The sequence below is a fragment of the Melospiza melodia genome, chromosome 6 (genome assembly GCF_035770615.1).
Source record: "Melospiza melodia melodia isolate bMelMel2 chromosome 6, bMelMel2.pri, whole genome shotgun sequence".
Classification (NCBI taxonomy): Eukaryota; Metazoa; Chordata; class Aves; order Passeriformes; family Passerellidae; genus Melospiza; species Melospiza melodia.
This window is the reverse complement of record NC_086199.1, coordinates 71500845-71520811: the sequence shown is the minus strand read 5'-3', so window position 1 is coordinate 71520811 and position 19967 is coordinate 71500845. Positions and strand designations below refer to the sequence as shown.

The 19967-nt window shown below is 40.3% G+C and overlaps 2 protein-coding genes across 2 annotated transcripts; one reads left to right on the top strand and one right to left on the bottom strand.

Annotated features, from left to right (window-relative positions):
* Positions 1-504: 504 nt before the first annotated feature.
* Positions 505-13827, bottom strand: NUSAP1 (nucleolar and spindle associated protein 1). Its single transcript, XM_063159044.1, has 11 exons — positions 13707-13827; positions 12540-12605; positions 11301-11489; positions 10105-10279; positions 8524-8607; positions 7712-7812; positions 6560-6747; positions 3726-3901; positions 2649-2759; positions 2023-2128; positions 505-1547 (listed from the first exon to the last, which is right to left on the bottom strand). The coding sequence occupies exons 1-11, from the start codon at positions 13797-13799 to the stop codon at positions 1460-1462; spliced, it is 1377 nt and encodes a 458-aa protein (XP_063015114.1). The 5' UTR covers positions 13800-13827; the 3' UTR covers positions 505-1459.
* A 334-nt stretch (positions 13828-14161) lies between these two features.
* On the top strand, positions 14162-19538 carry OIP5 (Opa interacting protein 5). Its single transcript, XM_063159043.1, has 5 exons — positions 14162-14483; positions 14618-14684; positions 15687-15809; positions 16337-16418; positions 17670-19538. The coding sequence occupies exons 1-5, from the start codon at positions 14162-14164 to the stop codon at positions 17742-17744; spliced, it is 669 nt and encodes a 222-aa protein (XP_063015113.1). The 3' UTR covers positions 17745-19538.
* The last annotated feature ends 429 nt before the right edge of the window (positions 19539-19967 follow it).

The window sequence follows — 19967 nt, the reverse complement described above, 5'->3', positions numbered from 1 at the left end:
CCTGCTGTGTGCAGTTAGCCTAACTCAGCTGTGTAGCAAGAATTCACAGCCTCAACTGCTGCACAGAGCCTTAACACCTCCCTTTTGCAGAGAAATCCAGTTTTCAGGAATTCAAGATAACCACCCAACACTTGTTTTGTAAAGGGCATGTTTCAGCTGTCAAACTCTCAAAGCACTGACCTCCTCCACAGTGACCTTGTTTAAGTGAACTTTAGAAATATTAAATGTACTGTATTTTATAGGGAAGAGACCACAATGAAGCAAGCTGAAACAGAATCTTGTACTACCATTTTCATTTTGCATTGAATGCAGCTGCTTAATTGTAGAAGAATGATGATACCAGAGCTAACATCTTTCCATGAAGTGGGAGGGCAGGTGAGTTAGTGAGGAAAACCTGGCACAGGAAAACACAGCAGTAAATACAGGTGTGAACAAAATGAGTGCCAGAGAAAGGAAGTTGTAGTTGGTATACTAAATGATAAAGCCAGTGATAAACAGGACATATACAAAACATTTATTGTCTTCTTTATTAAAAAACTTGCTTTTTCTTGACATTGCAACATATATTTGATGGGATACTAAATTCAGTGAAACATTTATTTGCTCAACAGCTGAGATTACAACTGCTAAATTATCTTTCTACTTCTATCCCTAAAAAATCCAGACAACTTTTCTATGTATTTTTTAAATGCAAAAATAACAGCTTCTTTTAAAACCAAGGTATTGAGTGTACCTCAACACAATTATGACATCTTCTAAGCATCTTAGAGGTGAAAAGCAAGAGAATTTTAACATCTGCTATTTACCATAGAAATGAAGAAAACCTTAACTGTACCAAAGCATTCAACTGGTAATTTGTAAATTCAGTTGTGACTTTTTCAAAAAGGTAGTTTACAATTATGTTACACATTAGTTTGCCAGAGAGCTTGCATATTTTTTCTTCTCTTTGAAATTCCCTACTATTCCATAAGATTAGATTAGAAATGCTGAATAATTGCTGTAACTTAGAGCATTTAAGGATTGACCTGGAGAACAGGGCGAGCAGGTACTTCCAAATCTTGTCATTTTGAACACTGGGGAACATTTTGAAGCTGCTGCTATCTAAAGCCTGCACTCTAGCACACAACAAGTGCATTCTGATGCACAAGTCTGTCCTAAGTTGCAAGGAGGCTTCTCGAGCATCTTTTTTCCACTCATATTTTCTTCTTTAACATCTTTTAGTCAAGTAAATTAGTTAAATGAAAACATTACAAAGCAACAAGAGAGTTCTAAGCCCCTGAAAGGTTAGAACTCTCAATGGAGAAGTTGATCATCATTATGCTCAGAGCACATTCCAAGGTCTCATTAATTGCTTTCTGGATTCCACTCGCTAAAAGCAACCTGAACCATACACAGAGCACAAGCCTTTACATGAGAGGAACAGTATTTACAGTGAAGTCTTGGATACTTCTTGTTCATCCTAACACCCAGATAGGGCTCTACGTTTCCCAAGAGCATGAGCCCTTTTCTCTTTTCTGTCTTGCTCAAGCATCTCACGCCTTTCTTCCCTGGAGGGGAAAAAAAGAGATCATGTCAAGTTTTATTAAAGGTAGAGACACTAGCAACCAAAGGAATCTGAAGCTGCCCACAGCCTAACACAGGTTTAATCAGTGCTGCCTTTGCCATAGGCAGAGATAAGAGTACCACTATGGACTGCACCCAAACATTCAGGCAAATACATCTGCTGAGACATGCAGGTCTAACACTCAAGGTAACAGCATGGTAATATTGACAGCTTCTTCCAAGATTAAGGTAAATCTCCAAACCCTGGAACTGATACTGTTTGTGGAAAAAAAAACAAAAGTCTTAAATTCAGAGCAGCCTTATGTTGGCCTTCTTGAAATTTCAACAGTCATTGGAAAGAAAAATGTCTTTAATACAAAAGTATTCTTTCCTAAACTACATTTAAATCCTAATAAGAAGAATAAATCATCATATTACTTTAAGTAACACTATCTATAAAAAGACGAGTGGTGTACTAACCTTGTCTGGAGATGTGGCTGTTTGTAATCTTTCCTATGTGAACAGATACCACCAGACCTACTGAGAACAGCATTTTCTTTAAATTCTCCCCACGGTTTTAGTCGTCCTACAATTTAGGAGCAAAAAGAGAGACTAGTTTAATAGTTTAGTAACTAATTGTGGGCTTAACTTCCTATCATGAATTTATCCTAGCTAGCCTGTTTCTTACTGGTTGTTTTGAAGATGAAATGCCTCTTTAAGCTATGTTATCAGTTTCATTCCCTATAAGTAGTTCTGTAAGTAGAAACAGGTGACTGTGTTTAGAAGTAACATTCAACATGCAAAAGTTCAGCTTCTCACATGAGATTAAAAAAACCCACCTCGTTGTGTAAGGAATATTTTGTATTTCCTGTACATGCATCTATTCAGTGGAACGCAAGGATATTTATTCTTGTATTTATGGGCTTTAGGTCATAAAATCCTAATCTTCAGTAGGGAGGCACTTGAAGCATATATTATGAAGAAATTTAATATCAGACTATGTGGGAACCCATAGAGAAAGCAAAAGGGACAGGAAAAGAGGCTGTACACTTTGTTCTCACTGTGCGAGGGCTGTGACCGACGCGGGCTGCGCAGGGTCACGGTACCTTTGTGCGGCTGATACCGAAGCGGCCGAGAGAGACTTGCTTTGAGATCAAATGTCTTCTTTCCACTTGTGGGTTCTGCAGGTTGAGCTCCAAACTTGAAGGGGGTAAGAACTACAAAAGGCACCAAGATACCATTGTTAGAGTAGCAGGAGCATCAATGTACACAGAAAGACCACACTGCGATTACCAAGACCAAAGAGCCATTAAATTCCCCTGCTGCTACTTCTAAAGATAGAATTGCACAAACAATGCAATTCTCACTTGAAATAGGGAGGGACAAGAACTGTAGAGTACTGGCCCTTCAGCTGTGATTACACCTTAGAAGAGCACATACAGCTCCGTGTGCTTTTCTAGTCCTTCAAGGCAAATTGCGTTTCTTCCATGCCTATTTGGAACCAAGTGGTTTTTCATGTTAAAGAAGAATTCTTTTGGCTCAGGTCAGCTTCAGATCACTGTGGAATTTTGCTTGCCCCTTGAAAACATCAGTATTATTATACAGCAAACGAGGAAGCTCAGGGTTCTTGACCTGTGCAAATATCCCTGTAATGCTAAGGGTGCCAATGGCTGGATAGCAGAGCTGTGTTGCTGCAAAAATTGTTAGTAATCAGAAGATTTCTGATTTTTCTTAATTTTATTTCCTGAGTTATCAGGGTGCTGAGGCTGATCACAGGTTATCCTAAAGCACAGCTAGAAGCCTGATGCATGCTAACCACACAAGAAGAACGAGACCTCTGGGAAGGTGTCAGGAATTCCCTTCTGTGCTGATGGAGTGTCCCCGTATCTGCTATCTGAATCTTCTGCTATGTAGTCCCTAAAGGTCTGGAAGACTTTCTATCCTCTTTTCTGTAGGTAGCTAGGTACCATATGTTTAAGTTGTGGCACCTAAACATTTTAGTCAAATTGCTGGAAAACAAAGGAAACAAAGAAACTACTGCAGATTCTGAAGAACCGGTCATAAATTAGAGAATTAAATTAAAACTTGGGTCTATGTGACATCGATTGTTAAAAACTTGTACAGTAATTCAGTAAGACAAAAGTCTTGATCTGAAAGAGCCAAATAGTCACCATCCACCTTACCCTTTGATGCAGTCAGATCATTATTTCTTGCATTTCCCTTACTGTTCTTCTGACTTCGTAGTTTGCAGCTCTTTTGAGTGTCAGGTGTGCAGAGCTCCTCCATGTATGGAGACATTCTAGATGGAGTCTTGGTAAGAGAGCGTTTGTGCTCATTATCTTTTGTGGCTTCTGAGAACCTGAAAGATTTTAGAAATGTGAAGACAAGTTCAGTCACCTACAAGGAATGTAAGCAATGTGCCAGAATATAGAAGGTCCTGCCTTCTATATTAATTATTATTAAATTGTTTACTACAGATAGAAATATTTACTTTGTGAAAGATGTTCACAGCTCATACAAAAACTGTACTAAAATACCTTGCTGGTATAACACTTCAAGTTTCGAGCCAGTGTCAATAGCAGTAAGTACTACTAGAAAATACAAAGAACTGACTTTCTTGTTATTTTGAAAAGCAAATATACTTGGGTGCAATAAGCTAGTAGATTTATTCACCAACAGATATGATTTACTTTAGACCTGGATTCTGTAGTAAAGCATTGCATATTTCATTAGTTTTAAAATTCAAATTAAGAAAAACTGAAAGACAACTAACAGAATGCTGGACCTCAAAGACCTACAAGAGGAAGAAGCTGACAATTTTGAAACACACAAGTTATCTGCTGGTGAAGATTGCAATGCAAGATGTTTTCAGTCACCATCTGTATGGCAGATTATCCTTTGTCAAGTGGGCAGTTTGCTTTATCTCTCTCTTTGAGTGACCACATTCACACCTCCCTCGGGAGGGGACATCTGCTGATAACAGACTATTGAATGGCACTGCATGACTGATAAGAACTATAACATCCCATTGGGAGATGTGAGCCAGAGGGAGGAGCCAAGCATTGCTACCTGGATACAATCTGAGGTTTCAAGCATTGCTACTCAGATATAATCCAGAAGTTTTTTGAGACACCAACACGGCTTTCTGCACGGGATTCCCCAGAGAAACAGCAGCTGTCTTCTTCTTCCACTGGATCTTCAGAGGAAGAATACATCCTTCTCTACAGGACCCCCCTTTGCCCCAACAGAACCACACCTGATACTTCAGGAGGACTGCAGCCACATTTTCAATCAGACTGCCACCAACACCCTGACCCACAGGGTGTCAGGTTGGGTTCTGACTCTGTCAGTGTTGTTCTAGTGTACTCCATTATTTATTTTATATTTTTTTTTCTTTTCCCTATTAAAGAACTGTTATTTCCTGCTCCCATATTTTTGCCTGACAGCCCCTTAATTTAAAATTTATAGCAATTCAGAGGGGTGGGGAGGCTCCTGCCTTCCTTAGCAGACTACTGTCTTTCCAAACAAAGACACCTGCATACCAAGACACACACATTCCATATGTATTCCAAATGTGTATATACACATTTTTAACGAACACCTATGATTACTCATATGTGCACATGAATTAAAATTCAAGATCTTGCAAAAACGCATGAGAATAAGACATGAGCTTGCAAGATTTAGAAAGACAAGGAGTAAATGTTGAAGAAAGCTGTTTTTGTAGACAAGCAAGTTTATGATGAAGTACAGCTTGCAAGGTCCACCACCACAGTACAACTGTGGAATGGAATTTTGGAAGCAAATTCTGAAAGTAATGTTTTGGTTCACATATTGCTAGAAGTCAATTAGGGCTACAGTGAAGACATCCAAGCTCATCCAAGAGGACACTAGACGCAGTGTATTTTTGACATTTGTTATCTAGTGAAATAAAAAAGACATTTAAAGTAAAAACAAAGCCATTAAGTTTGTAATCTTGATTTTGACCTTTGAACAGCAGAAGACCTGCATTCCAAAGTCTCATAAATAATATATATTATCAGACAGCAATATGAGAAGTTCCATTATCTGATTTAAAACCAATAATCCCACATACACTTTAGTCAGGGACAAAAAAAAATTCCCAGCAGCCATGATTTTGGCATGCAGAAGTGGAAAAGTGAAGGTCATCAGAGCAAGGAAAACACTGGAACCAAGGCCTGTGAACAACTGTGTATTGTTAGCAAAGGGAGAATATCTAATCAGAACTTCAGTCGCTGTGGAAGGTTAAGGAAACTGAATAAAGTCAAAATTAGTATAATAGTTAGAAATCAACAAAGAAATAGTAGAAATAAAGGCTTTCATTAGAAATTAGAAATTTCATGAAATATTAACAGTAATATAGAATTAGATTACTGTGGAAGAATGATGACATACACATGATGTTCTAAAAGGAAATGAGACAAGGTATAATAGCATTGAGTAAGAATTCATCCATTTAGCAATTGCTCATGACTTCTGGTGTCAGTTCCCATCTGCTAGAAACAGGCTGCTTAGTCAATCACAAGAGGACCCATGCTGTGACACTGAAGGGCAGGGGAAGTAGAGGACAGAAGGAAGAAAATACCTAAAAACCATTGCAAGACTCACCTGGAATACTGAAGAGAGTTCTGATTTTAAAAATTTACAGAAAAATTAATTAGGATAAACAGAAACTACTAGGCTGCCTGGCAAAATAGAAAACCTAACACAGTAATAGAAGTAAAATAATTTGCTTGATTTTGCATCATTTGGCTTCAGAAAAATGAAAGCTAGGACTTGAGATTCTTCTAACAGACAGAAATGAAAAATGAAGACAGTAACAGCACAATGAGGCTTAAACCACCCAAAAAGCCAGGCTGAAAGTTAGTAATCAGAATTAGTCTTGCATAGTTCATTTTTTGGAAGAGAAATAATGTAGTAAATTCACAGTCAGTGTTAACTATTTCATGTGTATCACATCCAATGGCTTGCTGATAACTTTGATTTGTTTTTTTACCTGACGTTCATTTTGGATGTTGAAAGCACAGAAGGATGAAATGAAGATTTCTGGGATAAAATGCTCCGATTAGCAGCGTTCAGAGAATTGCGTGGGGAGCGCCGGACATTACAAGGAGTGCTGGTGGTGGAGAACCTGCCTCTTTCTGCATTTGGGCTGAATAAAAATCTTTTGCCACCAGCTTGTTTCTAGGGAAAAGCAAATTCTGAGTTACCACACTCTAATGAAAATTTATCTACAAAGCAGCCAAGAGGAAGGGAAAACACAGAGTGAATCAGAAGCCTATGGCCTCTTCTATTTACATTTAAATGTAAATACTTACATTTAAAATATCTTTAAAAGCATATTTTAAATGTAAGTATTTTTATTATTAAATTGACCTGACAACACATACCTTAGAATATGGAGTGTCTTTTTCGGATGTTCTTAAGGGATTTGATTTTCTGGTCAGCACCTCCTGATTAGCAATTTGTCTCAAGTATACATTGATACAATATATGCCATTAAAAAAAAAAAAGTAGCATTCAGGTGTTTCATTCATTGTTACTGTTTGATATGGACAGTGCTAGAGTAACCAACCTGAACAATTCTATGGCCACTGCCATATTCATTGACACATTCATTGATGCATTACTGTCACTTTTTTAGGCTCTACTGCACTTTGTGAGAGGCCCTGTTAGCAGCTTTCAGCCATGAGAGCGTGAAGTACAAGAACTGAGAACACAAATTGAATGTATTTTTAAGGAGAATCATACGTAGCCATGGGATGATAATTCAGGCACAAAAGAGAAAATATTTAATTCCTGCTCTTTGAAAAATAACCTATCCCCTTGGTTAAATTGTGCAGCAATTAAAAAAGTTGTAAACAAAAGATCCAGGAGATCTTTCACCAAAGTAATTGTGACAATTATTTTTACTCAAAAACCACAAATTAGTTGTTGGTTTCTACAGCTGCACACAGTTAACATGTAAAACCTTGTATTGTTATATAAGTTATATACAAATAACTATATATATTGGTTATGATATTCCACTGCAGGTTCACATGACCAGCTACTTACTGATCTAAAGAGACCTGGTAGGACTTTTACAGAAAGGCCCTTGAAATAATTGAATATGCCAACAATGGGTACTTCCCATGTTATCTCTTACCTTGACTGCGCTGCAACTTTCATTCAGTTTTTTTTTCCTCTCAATGTAGTCAGCAATAGATTCCATTTTCTTGAACTGAGCCTCATGCAACTTTTTGAAGTCTAAGAAGTTCCAAAAATAAGAACATTCACAGATAAAATTTGGTGCTAAGGGAGTTTAGTACATAATAGGAGAATTTTGTGACACCTATTGTCACGGCCTCAAAGAAGCCAATGCATCCCTCTAACTAGAGGCTGTAGACACAGCTGAGCAAACAGGAGCAAGAGAATCTTTCACCAGCTACATGGCCCATTACCTGCTAGCCTGGAGGATTATAGAATCATGGTCTGGGTTGGAAGGGGCCTTTAAAGAACATCCAACCCAATCCCCAAATTCTGCAGTTAAAGAAAACGAATACATCTACATTTGAGACGATTTAACACATTTTAAGAAGTGATGAACATGAGCTAATGTATAGTAGTACAGCACAACCATAGTATTTATAAAGTGAAAACTAAACAAGCAGGAATAATAGCATGTATGTGTTCCTGTTCTTTCAAAATCATTAATACAATTTTTGTATGGAAAAGTACCAATATGTTCAATAAACCAGTTTTTTAACATACATCCCAGTCTTTCACTACTATGAATTTACAAGCTGGAATATGTACCTTGATATGTAACATTTGGGAATTCTTTTTTTCTTGCTTTTTAAAGAGAGAATATTCTTTCATTTGAGCACAACTAGAAATCTGAGTTTTAAAAAAACTAAGTCAAGTCTCCCTTTACACAGAGAAAACACATCTCTTCCTAGAGATGGCAGCTTATCTTACTTGGTGTGGTAGCTGTCCCTCCTGCAGACCTGGGTGCACGGCTGACATGTAAAGGGATCTTCCCTGCTGCAGAACGAGCATTACCTGGTACAGCAAGATTAGACAAAATCATTATGACTCCTGGATGATTTAAAGTAATCACAGTGGTTTTAAATATTGTTCCAATGTTTGTGTCCAAAACACACTTTATCTCTTCAAAGCGGGTCATATTAGGTTAGTATCTTATGATAGTAAAATATTTTTCAGGGAAAGTTTACAAGAGACCTGTGCTTGCAGTAAATAAAAACTTTAAACTCACAGGCCTTGGTCTGTGTTTTTAAAATGTTGATACTAAAGAAGAAATACCTTTTGACCAACTTTTCTGCCACTGCCTTATTTACATACAAAGTCCAAGCTATTTCTGTCATCTCTGTTCTCGGGTGTAGTAATAAGCTCACGTTCACATTTTAAGGATTAATTTTCTTAAGGAAAAAAAAATCAGATATCAACTCTACATCAAGTTCAGCTTTTGCATATCAACAGCAAACACTTGTATTTCTGGTCATTCACATCCCCTCAAAAGTAAACTTAGATGACTACAATATATTGAAAGAAGTCCTTATTGGAAACAAATAATGGTGTGCAGTTAAAAAATCGATTTGATATTAAATGCAGACTTGTTACTACAGATATAGGAAGAGATGAGCACTGTACCAACTCTCAAGATGAGTGATGTCCCCTCATACTCTATTGCTTTTGTTTTTAAAAACAAAGAAAATCGTTTTAGTTCATAGAAAAACCCCATTTCTGAGCTAGTTCAAAATTATTGGTGGTGTCCCATAAGACTGTCCTTGTAAATTCTATGGAACAAGAATATCCATAATAAACTTACAGACTACATACACTGAGCCTAACAGAGCAAATGCAGAAGTGTATCTTACTTGACAGATCCCTCAATATCAAGAAATTATCAGATTAGGTGGACAAACTAATTTCTTCATGTCAGCTGCATACACAAAGCAGTGGGGGATAAATTAATTAATATTTTCAGTGGCATCATGTTCGAAGGACTAAAGACACCACCAGATGAAAAAGTGATCCAGTAGAATACATTCAGATAGTCTTAGGTAGTTCAAACAAATGGTAAAGGATTCTATGTTTTCTGCTGATTTTACTCCTGGAAAGCAAAAGATAAAACTGTTCATCTGTAGAAAAAGATAAATGGACCATAACGAAGCAAGTCCTCTCTTTCTTGCCACCTCCAAGAGGCCAAACACCACCTCAAGGCTATTCCAAAAGGCATTGATCCTTTTGGAAGTGTAAAACTCAAATCCACTCATCTCTCTGAAAACTCCTTCACTAAAACAAGAGTTCTGAAGTCAAAGCCAGCGAAATTCCTTCACTGCAGAATTTGTGGATTTGTGTTACGATGTTAAACAAGTAACACAAACTCAAACCAGACCAATTTTCTTCTGGCAGCCCCAAAACAAGTTACTGATCAGCAGATGCACCACAACAATGCTACAAAGACACAATAAAATTATCTTTTGGTTATTCTGAGCAGCACAAATTGAAGTTACTTTTATCCAATTTTCTACTTACGTTGTCCTCCCCTGACTTTAGTAGAAGCCTTCTCTGCCTGTTTCTTCTGCCCAGCACCCTTCCCTGGCTTCTCAACAGCTCTCTCTTCAGTTATTTGGATTTTGTTTTGTGATACCTTCTGTCCGTTTTTGGGCTCCCCCTGAGGCACTTCATTTTCTTTCATTTCAGAATGCGTCTGCAATTTAAACGTACCTTGTTTAACCTGTTTGCTCCAGCTGGATATAAAGCAAGGCTGTTGTTCTGAGAGCAGTGAGCCAGTGGAACAGATTGCAGAGAGGTGCACAGCCTTCATCCTCAAGGGTTTTCAGCATCAGATTGGATAAAACCTAAAGCACTGGGCTCTAACCTCACAGCTGAGTCTTCTTTGACTGAGAGACTGAGCAAGAGATTTTCTGAAGTCCAAACTGAGTTAATCTGTGAAATACTTACCCTGTTACTTCACAAACTTAAGATATATTAGAAAGCTTTGACCTGCATAGCTCTCACATTTTAGTATAAAATTGCCTTTATGGATTAAAATTAATGATTCATAAGATTAAATTCACTGGGGATGTTACTTTTTACTGCTGTATTTTTGCATACTGTACAATTCTCTAACACTAAAAGACTAATACTCCTCATTTTCTCATTCCCCTCCTCTACCTCAGTAAAAGTCTTTCAGACAGTTCTTAATTTACCTACTCCTTGCAACTCAAAAAAATTCAACCTTCATTTCACCTGTAACTTTCTCTTCCTAAGTCACACAACCCTCACAATAAAAAAAACTATGATATTTAGACAATTGTGCAACTTCTGATATTTTTTTCTGTATCAAAAAAGAGAGAACAGCATTATTTTAGATAAATTCTGAAACTAGCCTAAGATTCAGAATATTACAATGAACTAGCAGCCTTACACTCAGATAAAATGTTTGGAATTGTATATTTCTTAGAGGAATTTATTGTCTTGAAGCAGTGACTAGAAGTAATGTCTGTTTATTATGGGACAGTGCATAAAGGGACAAAACCCAGTGCTACAAAATACAAAAGACCAGTACCAGAATGCTTGCATATCAATTTCTCTACGTGTCAAAACACACACACACACATATATGAACACATACCATCTATAAATGGTGACTGAAAAGAAATCAAGTGTGCTTAAATTATGCTCAGAGGAAGGGAGGACAGCACACAAAAGCAGGCCAAGCAAATCACCTGTTTCTCATCAGAAAGCACTGGGTTTTCTTCACTGCTGTTAGTTTCCTCATGGGAGTTCCTCTTTTTTCTGGTTATTTTCTTATCCTGACCACGTCTTTTTGTAGTGAAACACACTGAATCAGACATTTCCTCCTGATTGCTCAGTTCATCCGATTTAATGGAAGCACATGCACTCTTTACAGAACCCTGTAGCAGAAAAATATTATAACTGGAAGATATCTGACACAAATATGCACTAAATACGCCAGGGACAGTTTCAATTTTATTATCTAAAAAAGTATTTTACACTAAGGATAAACAGTAGCATGCCACATAGCAGCATAGTAATCAAAAAACTGGCACAATCTAGATTCCCCTAAGCATCAAAGCTCATTGTTTGGAGACTTTAAATACAATTCCTATGACTGGTTTATCACATTTCATTTTAATAAATTATAACAATCTAATATTTTATTTTTGAAATCTAACTTGCATGATGTCATGACCCTCCCATATTTGTACATTTGTGGAATACTCTTCACCAGTAAAAACAGGGCTCCTTTCCTGCTCATGAAAATTTTTAAAAAGCTGACAAGGTTTATACCAGTTCCTCAAGCCTTTAAAGATTTTTAAGGGATGCACTTAAAGGGAGATGTATTTTAGAAAAAGGACATAACAAATTACTTTAATAAAAAACATTGCCACACTCAACAAAACAATTCAGCTTACAGAAAACTATTTAAAATTTAAGAAAACAAAACACTAAGAGGCAAATAAAGGAAGCAGCATAACCATATTGCTTTCATTATAGGGAAAGTAAACTGTAGTAGATGCAAAATGCTTTCCAATTAGTACCTAGTCCTCCTCATTAAGGCATACAAAATAAATAAAATATTTTTGTATTTGCTACTGAATAGTGTCTGGAGCCAAACAAGCAAGAATTAAGGTTTGTTCAGTGGAAATTAAATGTCATTGTTCACAGAGAATAGGTTTGTACTGATGCTAAAAAATGCATTGGTAATTTTGGCAGCTGAAAGGAAATCAGCTTTCAGTCATAGAGGCCGCTTCAAAACTAACATTAGCAAATCTATTTCTATCAGCACATAAGTACTTAAAATTAAGGTCACTAAGAAGAAAAAGGTATTTCTATTACAGTTCCCATTGTGGTCAAAATCACACTTCAGGACATGCTCTGCCCTATGGGTTACAAATTAAGGTTCACATTTCTTAAAAGCAAGGTCTGATTTATTATGTTACCATATTTTCACTTTCTTCATTCGTCCTTTCAAAGTGCAGCTTTAATGATTCCAACAATTTGTCTGCCTGAAGAGAAACCAAAACAGCCCATGAACCAAACAGTCCATTCAGTCACTGAAGCTGGCCCAGGCCCGACCCACATCCTATAAACTGAGCGAGCAGAACATTTCCCAAATCCAGCAGCAGAAGGCACACCAAGGACTCGCTCGAGTCAATGAGGCAAAGTGCCTGAGGCCACAGGTAAATCTGCAGCACATTCTCCACGGAGGCACAAGGGCAAATCTCCTTGACTAGGTTTCCCCTGCTCTATTGTCGAGGAGGGTAATTGTTCAAGGAAGGAGACAAAGTGTTTTAAGCCCCACCGCGCAGCTGAACTTGAATTAAAATTGTGTCAAATTTCTGCAATTGCTTCTGCCTTGCCCATGCTACGGGCAAAGCATTCTTTTCACCCCTCGCATACGTTCAACAGTAACAGTAATAAAACAACGATGAAAATACACCATTGATAATTCAAACTATGAAAGACTCTTAAACACCTAAGTAGACAGGTCAGCACAAAAACAAAGAAAGTACCCCAAAATTAATATTTCCAGAAGAGCTCTGAGTCCTGTGAGGACAGGGAACCGCCTTGTCCACCCAAGATCTTTCCTTTAAGGCTCTACGAGTTGTGCCATGGCTGCGGGCGGAGCCGGGTCGCGCCTCACAGCGCCCGCAGCTCCAGGCAGGACCCGGGGGCGCCCTTTGGCTTCTCGCCCCTCAACCGCGACCGCCCTCTCCTCCCGTAAGGGGCTCTCTTGTCACTGCTCCTCCCTCTCCGAGTCGTTAGGAAAAAAACCCAAAACAAACAAAGCCAAGCAAACAAACACAGCTACCCGCAGCGGGGACACCGGCGTGGGGAGCAGCCGGGCCAGCAGAGGCGAGGCAGCCGCCCCTTCTCGATGCCCGGCGGACATCGGAGCCCCGCTCTCCCCCTCCCCAAGTGCGTGCCCGCACCCCGGACGGCAGCGCAGCCCCCGGGCGCCCCAGGGCGACGCCACCGCCGCACACCGCGGCGCTCCAGACCCGGGAGGGTGCGCCCTGGGAGGCTGGGGACGCGTTCTCGCTACGGGGCACCCCAGAACCCGGAGCTTCGTGGGCAGCGCTCCCTCACAGCCGCCCCCGCCTCACCCGAAGGTTGGCCCTCAGCCCGGCGGCCTTGGCGATGCGCTGGAGCTCGGTGTATTTCAGCGCCTCCAGGGGCTGCAGCGAAGAGAGCGCCATGACAGCGGCTCCGACCGAGTGGCCCTGCCCGCCCGCGCCAACCGACACCGCTCGCACCGCCCCCGCCGTTCGAACTGGCCCGCCGCGCCAGCCCATTGGCTGGGCCAGAGAAGGGGCGTGGCTAGAGGGGGCGGAGCGCGGGAGCCGCCAATGGCGGCGCGGTCCGCCGCGCCTGCTTATTTTCAAGCGCCATGAGGCGTTCCTGGTAGAGAAAGCCGCGCGCGGTGAGGCCCGCTGCCCAATAGCCGAGGGCGGCCAGGATTGACACGCCCAGTGACCAATGGTAATGCAGACATGCGAACCACCCTCCAATCGCGATACTCGGGGGGCGGGTCCCGCGCCCGAACGCTTGGCGGGAGGAGATGGCGGTGCGGCAGCAGCTGCGACAGCTGTTCCAGGACCCGCAGCCCATCGGGGCCATCGTGCTGGAGCGGGCGCCCCCCCCCGCCGCTGCCGCCTGGGCCTCGCCGCCGCCACCCCCGCCCCCGCCGCCGCCGTCGCCGCCCCCGCCGCCGTCGCCTTCCTTGCCGCCGGCCGCGGTGCCGGCATCGCCGCCGCGGCGGCAGGGTCCGCTGCCGGAGGAGTGCGCCGTGTTCCACTGCCGTGGCTGCTGGACGGTGCTGGGGGACTCGCTGCAGCTGTGCGGGCAGGAGCCGCCGGGGCTTCGCGTCCTCATCTGCCTCAGTCAGTGCCTCGTCGGGCCGGCGGGCGCTGTGGGCGCGCCTCTGCCCCGCACGGGCGTCGGGCGGGCAGCGGAGACCGGGCGGGGGCTGGTCCGGGGGCTCTCGGCTGCAGCGCGTCTCTCTCTTTCTCCTCAGAAGTCACCAGCGATGTGACCTGGGAGGACTCGCTGCTGGTCGGCCTGGAGGGAGCCCTCCTGGGAAGGTGCGTAGCTCCCGTAGTTCCGGCCCCGGGCCTGCCCTGAGCGGCAGCCGCGGTAAATCGTGCGGGCAAAGCCGGGCTCCGGCACGGCCGGGAGCTCCTCCGGCTTGTGCGCGGGGGTTCTGAGGGGCTCGGCAAAATCCCAGGTGACTTCTGTGCCTATTTCACACTTCGGATGGAGAAACCTTTTGTAGGGATGTAGTTTTCACTTGAAATCCAAGAGTTTTGCTGCTCTAACCTCTGTAGGTAGAGAGAAACATTCGAGCAAAGCAGTAGAAGACAGCTTAACTTGTAGGTCCCTTTGTTCCCTTTCCTAAAAGGTCTCTTACTTAAAACATCTTTGCGTTTGGTTTGGTTTGGTTTGGTTTGGTTTGGTGGGATTTTGGTTGGTTTGGTCTTGTGGGGAGGGGTGGCTATTGGCTGGTTGTTTTTTCTTAATACTTAACATTATAAAATTGGTTTTTTTATTTATAACTGCCTTATTCTTGCAAGGTTTGGTAACTCAATCTAACGGGAAGAAAGTGAAATGTCATCTAGGGGCTTACAGAACCAATAGCTTGTTTAAATGATTTTTAAAGGCTGTTTTACAAACTGTCAGGATTGGGAACTTTTTCAATATAAGACTTGCTCTTTTTTTGACTTTTCCTTGCCCCTCCCTCTGCATGGGGTAAGAATCTATTTTATTAGAAAGAATTTACAACTAGCACATGCATTGCTTTATTACTTAAATCATGTTTGAGTAGAATACTCTAAACCATTCTGTGATAGTAAGATGTGCATTTTCTTCCTTAATAGCAACTTCACTTATTAGATTACTTCTTTCACAACATGCCCAGTTTCTTATGGTGATGTTGGTTTTGTACATATTACTTTTTTGAGGAGGAGGCGTTACTATGCCTGGGATTTTGCCCCAAGGGAATTGAAGATTTGATGTCCTCTGACAAATATACAGCATCTGTGGTTTCAAAAGCCTCTTTTTAAAAACATTTTCCTTTCTCCTTTTAGTGCTTATTATTTATTATTCTGTCGGTCCTGTGGCTTGGCCGTGGGCTTCATTCTTTATTCTTCTGGCAGTGAGCTGGCACATCTGCGGGACTTGTTCTGTTTCTTCAAGGACAGCATCATGTGGTGAGCACAGGGCATTCTTATGGTCAGTGACTTCACAGGTTACTTCACTAAGTTACTGTACAACTGGCCCACAGCTAACAAAAGTGGTTTGACTTTTGTCTGAGCACACTGGTGTGGGATTTTAATATTCTTGATGTCTAAACTGTGTTGATGTGAATCCCTTTGATTTGCCTTACACCTCTTGAGTGTTCTTGTGTAATGTAGGATTTCATATTTGCTTGTGTGCAATGCTGAAATCTCTTCAGTTCCAGATTCATTTAGCTAACCTAAGGTATCAAAGTGATTCCATGATAGGTTGAGGACTTGACTATAGCAGCTGTAAATTACTTACAGCAGGTGATGAGAGGATCTTGATTCCAAAATAAAACCATTGTTATGTTTTGAGTATTTTCATAATTACTACTTTTGGCAGCAAATTTGTATTTGCTTTAAAACCATCTTAAATCATCTGTCTAAAAAGTGCAACTATAGGTTTTTAACTGTTTTTCTTGTTTTTTTTTTTTTTTCTTTCCCCTTTTGTTTTCCAGTTACTTCTTAAAAAATCAAATGATTTTAGAAGCTTCTAAGGTGAATTTTCCAGCAGTGACCTTAAAGAAACGCATGCAGAATGTAAGAAAATACTTTTAAAATGCTGGTAATTTTGGACATTAATTCAAAACCATTGACACAAATGTGGGGGGTTTTTAGTGCCTAAGATTGAGAAAATGCTGCCTTATTTGACAATAGCTGACTCAATGCATGAGACATGAAACATTTTCTAAGACCTCTAAAGTGCAGAACATACCAAATTCTAGCTAAATTTTGGCAAAAGTTCATTATCTTTTTATCTCTATACCTTGCAAAGAAAAAAAACCCTAAAGTCATTTATGCAGACTTGGCCTAAGTATTATGACTTGTGTTGTCATTGTTGAAGAATTTAAAAATAGATTTTTTTTGAAAGGGATTTTTAAAGTCGTATTTTTATGTCTGTGTAAGATCAAAACACCATGGCAGGATTTGTAGTTTCAGAGAGAATTCTAGGACCTCCCTCCTCAAGAAAGTGGATGTTCTTATCTGTAACCTGACTAGTGGTTATGCTAGTTAATTGCCTGTGCCTTAGCTCAAATAAAGTTATTGTGTGTTGGAGACAGCCAGAATATCCAGTATTTATGTGATAATTTGTTCATTACTTTTTTGGGGGGGTTCAGTTTAGGTTTTAGTTTCTCTTGTAATGGGCCTTTTACATTTCTAAGTTTTGTCCTCTTCCAAGTCATCTTCCAATTTCTATAAGATCAGAGTGTTTTCACAGGTCAAGTGAGGCTAAGATAAAAAAGTCTTATCTAGATAAAACTTCTGAAGTTTTAACTGTTGATTTAGTAATAATACATGATTGAAGTAAAAATATGACAGCACTTCATTGCAAACACAAGTTACCTGACTGTAGAGAGTTCCCTTGTTGACTAGAACAAGCTCAAGCATCTGGCCTTTGCTTTTTGAGACATAATGTCCACATGTATTCCTAAGCTAATGATGAAACAGTTTGTCCACATACTGTCAAAGAAAATCTCTGTCTCTGTGAAAACTTAACTAGGAAAGATCAGGTTCATCATAGTAAAACTGCAGCAACTCCATCTTCCACTATGTCCCTGGAAGGGCTGATTCTGGTTCACATTGATCCATCTCCAGTTTTTCGTGCAGCCCTCTGATCTGGGTGCTGTTTTTGTCAGTACTAAACATGCAGTATAGAGATCAAGCCCCTCTATATTTTCCCACCTTGAAAGTGAGCTGCTCTTTAGCCATTTTAAGTGGGGTGCAGGTTATTCAAAGATCCAGTGTTAGGACTTTTTTTGCTGATTTTAATACTCTTCTCTTATTTCCTAGATGAAAGAAAAGCTTGTGGAGTTAAGTACTCGTGTAGAATTATTGACAAGGAAGCTGGATAAAATAATTATGTAACAAAATACTTATGTAACAGAATGGCAAAACTCTTCAACAGATCCAGATGATCAGGATATGCAGGAGTTAATACCAACTAATACCCATTTTCAAGAACTGCTGGAGTTGTTTCTGCATCTCTGCTGAGTTTGGTCATTACAAAGAAATAATGCACCAGACCAGGTCTGAGTATTGATCTGTCACTTTATCTGTGTGTGGAAAGAACTGATGATGAAGTGCATCCCTTCAGGAATACCTCAGAGTCTGACATACTAAAGTTATGCTTGGGAGACTGAATAGCTCACCCATGCAGCATGTTACTCTCTGAGGCTGTGTAAATCTGACTTTGGTTTTTCTAAGGACTTCAGGGGGAAAACCAGCCTTTGAAATACTGAAGTCAGGTTTCTGGAGCTATGCAAAATATATTTAACAAGGTGATGCTATTGAAGAGCCACCATTACAAACTGAACATTGTTAAAAACCTAAAGCTCTTGTCCTGTATTTCAATACAGACCCATTGTTAATGGCAGCTAGATTTTGGTCAAGTGGCTCATTAGCTACATCTGATGGGTGAGCCACTGCTGTATGGACTCCTGAAGAGTTCTGAGATTTGCTTGTGTGTGTTGCCTGCAAAAGCAGCAGACAAGCACGTCACAGATGCTGCAATATTCTTAGAGCATAAGTCAGGATGGCACCACGGAGGCAGAACACAAGGTTTTGAATTTCAGGTAAAGGGCAACCCATGTGCCTGCCAAGTCTGCTGAAGTGCAGCCCCAGGAACAGGACTGAGTCAAATTTTGCCAGCTAAGGCTATGAGCAACTGCCTTGAACAGATTTGAGAGTTCCTTTCTGGAATGTTAACTATGAAACCAAGGAACAGCCTTCTGCACAATCCTGGAAGCACTGCTTTCCTGAAGTTAGGACTGCCTGTTGCCTTCAAGTGGCCAGTTAGGATGTTTCATAAAGCTCATTGGCATCTCTCTGTTGAAAATTGGTTCTGCTTATTTCCAAATATTTAGAAAATAATTTTACAGATAAGAAAGCACTACCTACCCTTTGCTCCTAGGCCAGAATATCCCTTATTCTTGTTTTTTGGAAGGTTAAGGTCCCTTTTCCTCTCCCCTTCCCTGCCTAAAGGGCTAATGTTTTTCCCCAAAGGAATAATGAATTTTATGGAAAGTTTAGTAGTTGTCTGTAGTAGTCTAGAGAGAATTCTATTTTCTTGATCAACTTAATTCCAGCGATGCAAATTGCATTCTCCTAACATGTATATGACCAGCAGGTTGCAGACCTCGTTGCTGCTGCTGCCAGTTCTGTGTTTTGTGTTATTTGCAAAATAACTGTTGGAACAGAGGGTACAAAACTCACTGTAAGGCACCTCAGAGGTTTTAGGTGGGCAACTGGCACTTAGGCTACTACTAATGCTCACTGTGCTGCTTTCTGTTTGGGAGTTCTTATGGACTCAGTTCATTGTTGTAAGCAAAACCATGGAGTATCAACAGTTGTTGTGCAAGGAGAGCAGGGACTCTCACAAATTCTAATACCAACTTTGTAATACTTCCTTAGTGCTTGTGTTGTTGTTGCATGAGTATAAGAAATGTGATTGATAATGGGACTGTTTGCTTTTGCCCTTTCATTCTAGTTTCTGCATTGAGACTGGTTCTTGCTATTTTATGTCTGTACTATGAATAATGCTAAATTGTTTTGCTTCATTAGTGCTGATCCCTATAAGAAAACTGTCAGTTACATTTTTGTACTATATTTAAAGTTGTGAAGAAGGAAACTTCTTAAATAAAAGCTGAAACTCAGAAATTCATATAGTCCGAATCACTGCCAATATTCTGTGAGTCCTAGGCCTACTTCTTTTCCTTTGATTATTTTGCAGAAAAAACCCATCACTTTATCTTACTTGGGTCCTCATTTGTTATAAAGCATTAAAGTACTGGCTCCACAAATTATATTACCTTTCATGAATTTAAATAAATAATAAGTATATGCTGAAGAATAGCTGGTAAATTTTTAAACTGCATTTCTGTAATCTTTGAAACTGGGAAGACCTCCACCAACCACAGAAGAAATTTTTTGAAGTGTAGTCACCAAAACAATAAACAATACATCCATAAAACAGTCTTCTGAGGGGCCTTGTTACTTTTAAGCAATCAATAAAAGAAGCAGAATTTTTGCTACCCTCTAAAATAACCCTTTAAGGGACTGAAGTGGAATGACAATTTTTGTTTAGCTGCT